Here is an 11,514-nt window from a genome sequence, read left to right on the forward strand (position 1 = left end):
AAAGTATATAAATTGTAACTTTTTTTTTTTTTTTTTTTTAGAAAATAACCGATCGTTTTGCTAGATAAGACCCTTTTGTCATTGGCTGTGATCGTTTAAAGCCATTTGAAGCTGCATTTTAGAAGTTCAAATTTGGGGGCACCATAGAAGTCCGTTATATGGAGAGAAATCCTGAAATGTTTTCCTCAAAAAATGTAATTTCCTTATGACTGAAGAAAGAAAGACATGAACATCTTGGATGACAAGGGGGTGAGTACATTATCTGTAATTTTAACTCAGAAGTTAACTAATTTTTTAAGGACCCATCAGCCTGCACCATCAGAGTTTTATATTTTTTTAACAAACCAATGCTTTTAAAGGCTACCATGTTAAACACAACACCAGAATCCTACAGTTAGAGTTTCAGTAGACTTACTGATATAGTTTATGATCTGCAAACTCTAAGAGTAAACATATTTAGCTGTGGTTGTGGGGTGTGTTTGACATGGAAAGTGACTGATTGGGCAGGTGGCTGATCTGGTATAAACATTCCCCTCTGCTTAACCTCTGACCTTCACTTAATCACTTCTGCTGCTCCCTCTACTGTATAGAAGCTATAGGACTCCAACACATACCGACATGAAATATTTAAAATATACATGGCATAGAAAAGTATTCAAAAAGCTCACTTTGTTGTTAGTGTTCCTGATCCCTAAGCAGTCAAGATAAAATAGCTTAAAGAGGCTATGAGTGATGTTGATGAAAGCTGCAAATGCCTTTGAAACCAAATCCCCCAAAACACAGGCCATGAAAGGACAGAGAGTCTGGGGAAATACAGGAACGGAGCCCTCTGTTCTACCATATTTGTTTCATTCAAGTCCCTCTCTCAACTCCCACAAAATAGTATTTCTTCCACATGACTAAAGCTGTATATTGAATTTTAAATGAGCATGTCTGCAACTCCTGATGAGATGCCAAAGTCATGTCTTTAAGAAAGTGTGCTCTAAAAGTTCACTTTCATTATTTAGTGACAGTTCACCCTGCCTCCATTACATATGATTTATGGAACCAAACATAATTAACAGATTTAATATCATCGCATTTCTTGCAAACAAGTTAGGACGTTTTTTTTTTTGCTGACACTACTGTGCCAATAAAAATGTGGGCAAATATACAAGTATAATTCTGAACTAGGACAATAACGCGTGCAATTGTTTTTCATGAAGGGTTTCCTAGAGGATATCAATCATGGAGATCAATATTACTGATATAGATGATGGCATAGTATAAAAACACATTGCTGTCTCAGCATTCATAATAAGCTGCTTTGGACAGTCATACATCATTTTGTCAGGCATACTCACATTCAACCAATGCTAAAATGATCTCATCTACATGATATACAAATGAGAACCATCATGGCTTAACAGATGAGGAGGGTTGTAACACGTCTTAGAAATGTACTATATCGGACCTTCAAATATTGCACAAAATTGAACGTAGTGTAGACTGCCTTTTATGAAAAATTACTAAAAGAAATTAACGGGTAGATTTTAAACATAGTGCATTTTCTGTGTTACAACCCCGGTAGTGTGGGAGGTGTAATCACAGCACTCGACACTTTACATTCATTTACACAGTTTACACACTAAAAATGAAGGGTTAAAAACAACCCAGCGCTGGGTGAAATATGATCAAATCCAGCGATGTTTAAATGTTTAACCCAACCGTCTGGGTAGTTTTATTTAACTCAACTATTGCTTAAAGATGACTATATTTCTTGCTTAAAATGAAGCAAAAATATGTTGGAAATTAACATTTATTAATATGTTCAATAAATTAACATTTATTAATTTAAATAAATAATACACTTTTTTTTAATATTGCTTATTAATAAAAGTTCTCCTTTTGATTATTGTTGATGCCTCCAGTAATTATGTCTGATTTTTAATTTACAACCTTCTTTGGGTTCATTTTAAGCCAGCCATAGTATTTTTAAGCAATAGTTGAGTTAAATAAAACTACCCAGAAGGTTGGGTTAAACATCTAACCCAAACGCTGGATTAAAACAAACCAGTCACTGGATTTGTCCATAGTTCACACCCAGTGCTGGGTTGTATTTAACCCAGCATTTTTTAAGACTGTACACTTTAAAAAATGCTGGGTTATTTTTTTAACCCAACTGCTGGATTCAGCCTGCTGAATTTCATTGGGTTGTTTTTAATATTTTTACCCAGGTGCTGGGTACTTCTGGGTTGAGCACAAGAATTAGCACTGTTTTGGTGAAAAGTGATTACAGAGAACGGTTGAATACACTTAAATTAAAATGCTGCTTTTACTTTTTTTTCTCAAAAAATGTGTGTTAAACGAGTTTAAATGTAAGTAATATTGTAAAGTATGCTGTATTCACCCAAATAAATATCTTATATTTTGTCCATGGGTGTTCTTGCTTAATAATAAAAGTTAATCTTCTGATATTTTCTCTTGCCTCTATAACTCTGTGTGATTTTTAATTTCCAGCCCATTGTAAGCCAGCAATATAATCATTTTTAAACAATAGTTGACTTAAAACTAGGGATGCACCGAAATGAAATTTCTTGGCCGAAACCGAAAAAGAGGAAGCCAAGGCCGAATACCGTAAACCGAAACACCGAAAGAATTATGCCAATTAATAGTACCATTGCATTTATGGCTATGACTGTGTACTAATCTTACTAAAATCAAGGCATTGCAATTGCATAAATTAATATTAAAGTTTCAAAGAATAAATCAATTATATTAATTTAAACAATTACTATCAATCAAGTATTATATTACTTAAATAACATATACATATTTTACACACATTTTACTGCCTCTGTTTAAATTTTTATAACACATTATCTTGTGGATCCATCAGTTCACATTTACAACTGTATGCGTTTCTCTTCCAGCAGTAGGCGCTGCCAGAATGGTACACAAAGCAGCGCAACAAATGACTTTGAAATGTGCAGTGCTCATATTTATTCAATGGATAGCCTTTTGAAGTTTCATCGCAATTCTTGTCTTTCAGTCCCCACATTTAAGACCACCTGAAATCATAATTAAGACTTTCTTAACCCCTAATAACACTGCAGCCATCAATGAAAATTAAGAGCTTTATTTTAGACTTTCACAAAACAACCCTTACACAAAATACGTTTATTTTTATTTTTTTTTCCCACCATGTTCGGGGCACAAGCAAAATATTAGGGGACTAAATTAATATCAGCATATGAAGTATAATCGTCTCTCGTTGTCTCTGAGAGAATGCACATCAGATGCTGAAAGCACTGTCAGTTTTTACTTTCACTTTAACATATTGCGCAGTTTTCACGTTGCTTGTGTGGTATCCATTGGCTCACCTCCATGGTTTAAAACATAAATATTTATAAAAATACAGTATATAGAAAAGACATATCTTTAAAATATTGCGACGTAACACCAACGTAAAGCCATTGTTTTTCACTCACTGAAAGCTACATCTGTGTCGATCTCTGCTCTCATCACTGAATGCACGACTGCAGACAACCCCTCTTGAAATTTCGGCATTACAAGTTTTTCAAGTCGCTATCCGTGGGTCTTTCTCAGATATACTGAAATACGTCCACACCGCAGACGTGTTGCTTCAGACAAGCACGTGCAGGCTGCGGTTTCTGTTTGCGTCAACATACTGTTTCGGCCCTGTTGTTTCGGTGATAAAAATCTTTTGGCCGAAAACCGAAAATGCACTTTTGGGCCATTTTCGGCTGAAAATTTTCAGTGGCAGAATATTCGGTGCATCCCTACTTAAAACAACCCAGCATGTTGGGTAAAAACATTTAACCCAATTAGCTGGGTCAAAATAACCCAGCATGTGTTCAGTCTAATGTGTTCAGTTTGCCAAATAACCCAAATAAATAATAAATAGCACAATGTTTAGCAGTTTCCTCTAATCATCAAAACCATATCAAACCAGCAAACATACCACATAGGCTAATAAGAAAATGAAGGGAAAATATGTATTTCATTATTATTAATATTTTATTTGGACTTTAAGACTCATTTACTCTTCATTATTGGTTATTTTTTTATGCTTAACAAATGGACCCTCATTAAAACAAAACATCTTAAACCAGCTTGCTGCTTGTTCAAACTGGTGCCCAACTGGTTTAAACGTTAGTCTCTCAGTCTGACCCAAAAAGTGCCCCAAATTCTTTTAAAACCAGCCAAAAGAGCAGCCTAGGAAACCCCTACAATAGCTTAGATCTTTTTTTTTTCCATCAGCAGGAGAGGGGGAATGTTTCAACCCATAGAGTAAACAATATCAGCTTTTTGTTAATATCCCTATTCTGTCACGTTATTCATTAATTCTACTAAGCACTATCCACCTTATTTTTCCAGTAAGAGCAGGCACGGCCATTTCTACATTTTATGGGTCTGGCTTCTGGTCTCTTCTGCGTCCAGCTATTATTGCTGCTTGATATTGCAAATTGGTATGTTACCATATTATTTTAATGTATTACCTTAATTATGAACACACTGGTACTGTTTACCGCACGTTGTTATTCTTTGTTACTTTCCTATAGCCGGAAGTCTTGCCCATAATTTATGCGTTAAAGAATAAGGTGTAAGTTCACATTGGAATGACACAACATTACAGACAGCAACTTATTTATAGACCAACGTGTAGCACCCACAAATAGAAACACCTGAGCTGGCAAATGTCTACATGATTTCTGTGCACTGCTTAATGTGTTTGTAAACCACATCAATCCTGTTCTGCAATGTAAGCGCGTGCTCGTCAGACAGAGAGCCCAGTTCGCGCGCCAACGGTTCCCTCGCGCGGTACAGTTCATACAGCAGCTTCGCGCTGTTCCCCGAGCGCTTCATCTCGGAAATACGCCGGACGGTACTTCTCCGAAATACACACGACCAACTCAGAAGTAGTCTGTGATATCGCTCCCAGAGGTCAAGCACTCTGTATCCGTGAACAAGCCCTGCCTCGTTGTCAATAAAAAGCAAATGTCCATTAATTGTTTTAAGAAGGTTATTAGTGGTCCTCTCCATCACGCGGGCGTCCCACTGGAGACTGAAAATGTGACTGACGATTCGGTCAAAGTTGGCTGTTAAATAATCAAATATGATTAGATCACTCCACTGCATTAATTCAACCAGATATGTCACAGTCATGTTGGATATAGCCTCAGCAGAGAGTTGCAGACCTCCTCCTTGCTGTTTCCGCAAATGTAATGGGATAAACACTCCAGTGACATTTGGGATGAACTCAGTGAGAGACACAATGGCATTTGGCGACCATTCTAACGCCTCGATGCTTTCCCGCACACTTGCCCACTGCTCACTGGACAGATTGAGCTTGGAAAGCGCCAAGGGCGGAAGGTTGGAAATCCCAAGCAGTTCCGCTAGATAATACGAGAGCGTTTCGCCCAGCACTTGATCCGCGTCTATGCCATATCGCACACATGCTCTTGTGCCGTCGGCGAAGGTCGCCAGACGGTTTGTGGGTCTGCCGCAGCCCGCTTCCAGTACAACCACCCGAGCGTCCCGAACCTGCTCTCTCCACTTCCTCTCATGCTCCACGCCAAAAACACGAGTGGAGAAACCGTCCAGCCATGCGCTCCAAAAGACCCGGTGCTCGATCACGTTATCCAAAATGACCGGGGAGCGAATATTAAAAGTTTTCCCATCGCGCAATCCCGCGTTTTCTGAAGCATGCCTTTTAGAAATATTTACCTGCTCGTTTGCAACAGAAAAAGCAATGTCTCGTTCGGTGTATTGTTGGACAAATACGGACCAGAGATGCAACTTCACATTTCCTATCCAGGTAACTATTCCAAGCCACATACAAAGTGACGCGCATAATTTCACCTTGCCGGGGTTCATGATTTCAAAACGCATTTTAGTCCATTTCGCTTTCCACGTACATGGGTCTTCTATGGCTGAAATATAATCATTATGAATTCTCCTCTCCTACGCGATGTTTCCTGCCTCTCCTCCCAAACTCTTTCAGCTTTCAGTACAGCTACAATCGCATGGACGCAAATCACGTGACCAAAATCAGATCATGAGACTTGACAAACAAATGTGGTCTCATATTTCTTCAGGGGGAATGCGAATGACGAAAATGTTAGGCGAGGATGTTTAGACTTTTCTGGAAATGCTTAGGAAACTATTCGGATTTGATATATTTACAAACACGTCTATCAACAGTAACTATTTATTTCTATAGTAAGTAAACGCGTTAGACCGAGATCTCTGGCGACCTATCAGATGGCGTGATGAGTTGGCTGGTTGTTATACTTAAAGGTGCACTAAGTAACTTTACTAACAGAGAAATGAACAGCACTTAAATAAATAAGCGGATGTACGTTCACATGAGCTGAAGGTTCCTATCAGAACCTATGAAAAAAGGATATTTTATTTAATATAAAGTGGGTTATTTCTCTTAAATGTGCCACCATATTCTCCTGACAACCACCAATGGAGTTTTGTCCTCTGTAGAGGATATTTCTTTCAGGGAATTTCTCAGATTTTACATGTCACAGTTTTAAGTCTGGACATCCTGTAAAGTGCACATCTATCTAACGTTATTTTTGTCACACTGTACAAGAATAATACTATTTTTGTATTATAGTAAGGGCTAAGTTAAGGGTTGGGGTAGGTGTAGACGTTAATAAAACAATCTAATAGGTAGAAAAATTAATTTTATTTTTAGTTTCCCTTCAGAGCTGTATCCCTTCTAGCCACAACTCATTTAGGGCGTTTTAGAGATACAGAGATTTGGTCTTTAAAAATGGCTGACATTAATTTTGTGATCAAATTTAACACCCTTATAGAAATATGATGATATTTTGTGATTATATCATTTAAATCTGACTAATTTTCCAATTGTTTGTCATAAATCGGCTTCTCGGGAAAATGTTATTGGGTTTCAAATCAAAGTATGACTATGAAAGATTACATGTCTACTATAGAGGACACTTAAAGCATGTTTGTTACACATTTTGGGAAACACGACAAGTAAATAGGGAAATAAATTATATATCAATATTCCTATGAAATATTACATATTATTATGAAAATCTTGCCAGTAATTATTCTCATTATTCATCACAAAGATATTGATGCCATATTACAGTGCCATTTAATTAAAAAAAATTGTGCTCTGCAGGTGGAGCCAGAAATATCATAATTGTGAGTTGCTAGAACATGAACAACCATGCAAAGTCATATTTACAGGTGGGAGACTCAGAATTCTAGGTTATGCGAATTGGAAAGCAAGCCTATGGTATATGGTGTAAAGTGAATCACTTAACTTTAAAAGTTTGCTTTATGCAACAAAAATGTTTAGTTGTGATAACAGGTCAGAAGTTTAATAGAGACTCATGAACAACTATCAAAGCTGTGGATTATTCAGGTAACAACACAGTATTGAGAATCAAGTGTATGTAAACTTTTGAACGGGGTTATTTTTATAAATTTAATTGTTATTTTCTCTTGTGGACTATATGTAAACATCTTTTATGTGAAATATCTTATTTAAAATCATACTACTACTACTTAGAATAAAGCATAAACATATAAAATAATCTAAAAAGTCATCAGATAAAATAATAAAGTATAAAATGTACATACAACTGACACATTATTGAGTCATCAGGATAGTCCAGAGTAATATGGATTGGTAAATGTGCAATCCACCAGATAGCCCAAACACAATGATTTTGTAAGAAAAATTAAACATCCAAACAAGCAGTCCCTACTGGAGTCATGAAACAAACTGCAATGATCTGCAGCTCTCACACCACAGATTGGGAATAAATGAGGGGACAACAAGCGCCAACCATAAACATGATGGTCACAGCTGCCGCACTGCAAAATGCATCCAACACAGCCACTGCAGAGAGACAACTCACAGCAGACCAGTAACAAAACATTTATTTATCTACAGCAGCACATTTAAAAAATTCACCTTTAAACAATGCATTTTATTCACCAATGGCATTTTCAACATTCATCTGCTGAATATTGGTTTGGTGTGGTAATATCACAACATTATGAGTTGTTTTGTCATGTGTGACCAGATCCTACTGTCATTCTGTTTTGACTTGTTACTTATTACTTGAATGCACTGCCAGACATACAGCTGGTCAGCCAGTGTTCCCAAAATGTCTGGCCAGGAGCATGAAAAAGCTGCAGGTGTTGTGCCTAAATCCTCCCCCTGCCACCATTCTGTCAATCTTCACATGAATACGCACACACTGATTTTGGAGCTTTGCACCTGCTGAGAAGACTAGGATATGTTGTGGTTTGGGTGATAGATGCAAGTTTGGTGGTCTCCAAAATGGGATGTTGGCATAGCAGAGGAGTCGGAGCTGGAGGTGGGAAATTAGCTATTAAGCAGCGCGAAGCTGGTGATAATACTGAAGGACCTTATATATATATGAGTGCTGTAATAGGTGTCACATCCCTATAGGTAGATGTAGATCAACTGAGTCAGCTTATGCGATCTTGACTAACATGACCTGCCAGAACTGACGCTAGATTTTAAACAGACATGTGGACTTAAAAAATGAAAGCATTTTTCGCAGTAAGCACCATGTGTGCATAAATGTGTAAGGGAACCCAGGAGTGTCACATGAACAACCTGATCTCATGACAAAAACATACCTGTAGAAACTTTTTCACAAGATGCGGAAAACGTGTACCATGTACATTTCGTGACATATTCAATGTGAAATATCCACTAAGTGGTGCTAAAAGAGATTTTATTTAAGAGAACAACACGGTCTGAAGTACTGTAGCTGCTAAATTAAACAATCTAACTGTAGACTACAAGGTACACTATTCATGCTATCTAAACATACAAGGAGTGATCAAAAGTTCAGAGACTATACCAATGATAAACAACAGAAAACAGACGCCTATTTGTGTAATGATGCAATATTAGCGCTCCTGACTTGACACACAGCTCTCATTAAACCCGTGAAGTGAAGGTAAAACCCGTCTCACTTTAAACATGTTTTTTTCTCAAAATTCTATTCCTGAAACTCATAGCTATCAGCCAACTTAAGATAACCATAACTTTTGTGTACGAAAATATAACTGTGTACGAAAATGATTACAAGTGCTCGCTGTTTTATCGCCTCTAGTGTTCGTTTCTGTTGGAAACTGCAGTAATATGTACTTACTGGTACATATTTTGCGAAGTTCCCACAAGTGCAATTTCGTCATGAGATCAGGTAGGACATAAAAGGGAAACCAGCTTGAATCAAACATCAAATAAAGCAAAATGACAAAGAACAAAAAATAATGAAGTAGTTATCAGCTGCCATGTTTGTTACAACAGCATCTCAGAGATATCAAATTGATGAATTAGTAGAAGCTATTACTCAGTCCTATATTGTTGAACCAACGTGGAATCGTACTGTGGTGTTTAAGCAGGGATTTACAACATTGTATGAGAAAACCCACCCCAGATCAAAATCTCAGAACTGTTACTTGTGTGAAGTTCTGCAAAAAATGAGTTTTTGAAATACATGAAATGTCCAGATCTTATATTTAATGAATATAGACTAACTGCAGATTTGTGAGAAAAAAAAGCTATAGCTTTGATTCTATGCCTTCAAGATAGCAAGTCTGCACTGAAATGTGCTGAAGTTAAGGTCAAAGAAAGCCAATTAAGCCTATCTGTTATGGAGATGTTGTGATGTTTTATGGCTGGAAGGGTTGACAAGGAGGCATGTCTTTGTTAGGTTGGGTTACAGGTGTTGTTCTTTCATCCTGGCCAATTTGTCTGAAAAGAGATCGGTGCATGCAGGGACGGTGAGCTGGTCTTTAAGAACAGGTTCTGTCTTGCTGAAGTTGCTGTATAAGCTCTGTGTCATTACATTAAAATGAATCAGACAAGTCCAGTAGAATGAGGACGGTTAATCTGGGGGCAGCTTAATTTCTTAATTTCTAATGTCTACTTTTGAACCCTGATGCAGGTTATTCTGTGGAAGAAAGATCTCAAAAATAAACCTGAATAAAATATTTAAAAGATTGTTTGTCTGCTCCAGGTGCTTCATCACAGACAATGGGCCTGCTCAAACATAACCAGCAGAATTACATTAATCACTAAGACAGGTATTCTAATTATGATTTAGCATAGCAAATAATATGAGGCTTATTGTAGTTTATTTTGGCAATTACTCTAAAAAACAATATACATCAATTTGTCATATATTAAAACTATTACTTCACTTTTTGTACACAAAACCTCACGTTATGCATACACTTCACTTCGCTTTCCATTCTGCTCTATTCAAATGCATTCAATGGTCCATTAATCTTTTACTTTGTGAATGCAACTAAGAATAGTGAAGCAGGTGGTATAAAAAAGGAGCAACATTAAAATACAGCGAGCAAATGTTGCAAAGCCGAACAGAGTGTCTGCCAAAGTGGCAAAGTACCAAAGTATCTGTTCCCTCGACGTTCCTTCTCATTGGAAATGCACGTTTCAGCGAACTTTGTCCAGAATGCCCATGAATATTTCAGAGAGAAGCCCTTTTTCCCCTTAGACTACCCTCGAGCAAGAGATGCTAAGTAGAACACACCATCAGCAATGGTTCTTGAATGTTTCTTACTTGCTAGTTGACTCTAACTCAAAACATCCAGAGGCAAGTCTAGGTTTTCAATAAGTGATTACAGTCTCCTGCTATCATAAGTTACACAGCTGTGCACAGATATAATCCAATATTGTTCAGACGTGATGGATTGTGACTCCCCCCAAACAGAAGTAAAAAGTTTGTGATAATCGAAACAATCGTTTATATGACTTTTTAAACTGCTGACGTGATTTATTAGTATTTGTCCAAGACAAACACTCTGTTGGAGATGTTTATTTGAAAAGATGTTTTAGTCTCTGTCTTTTCTGTGGAATGTTGTTTGTATGTAGCTGCACATCTGAAACAAATTAAATGTCAGAGTTGCATGTAAAACATCTCCGACAACCCCTTCAAAAAAAACAAAACAAACATGGATGTAGATACTTTTAGTATTATGCGTATATGCCTGGAGCTTCATTGATGCTATATGTCAATGTGAAATATGGTCGTAAAACTTCTAAACATTCTGAGGACATAAACATCTTAAAATTTGTTTTCAATATGCATTGCACACAATCATAAACATGCAAAGCTGTAGTGGTATATGCATTTGGGTTCAGATTTTACTGTTTGGAGAGAATGAAAAGAATTCCAAAAGGGTTTATATGGAAAATTAATACTGTATGGTGTAGAGAGAGTGGAAACAGGCAGTAATACAAAATCAACTGGAAAACAGTTTAAGCTTTTTGCAGAGATATTAAGATACAGAAGTTTCACTTAGACTACTTGTCTAATTATAAATATTAACAAGCGAGATCAGCTGTTGTTTACCAGCTGGATAAATATTTTAAAAAGTCATATTTTGTTCAGGTTTTAGAATGTGTTTGTGCTGTGTGTCTGACACATTTGTTAATCATCACAGTCATAA

The 11,514-nt window shown here is 36.9% G+C and overlaps 1 protein-coding gene across 1 annotated transcript; it reads right to left on the reverse strand.

The window, feature by feature from the left end:
• Positions 1-3,999: 3,999 nt before the first annotated feature.
• fjx1 (four-jointed box kinase 1) lies at positions 4,000-5,989 on the reverse strand. Its single transcript, XM_073837390.1, has one exon. It carries the CDS (start codon positions 5,893-5,895, stop codon positions 4,705-4,707), a length of 1,191 nt encoding a protein of 396 aa, XP_073693491.1. The 5' UTR covers positions 5,896-5,989; the 3' UTR covers positions 4,000-4,704.
• Between the last annotated feature and the right edge of the window lie 5,525 nt (positions 5,990-11,514).

This window comes from Garra rufa, chromosome 3, assembly GCF_049309525.1.
Source record: "Garra rufa chromosome 3, GarRuf1.0, whole genome shotgun sequence".
NCBI classification, from domain to species: Eukaryota; Metazoa; Chordata; class Actinopteri; order Cypriniformes; family Cyprinidae; genus Garra; species Garra rufa.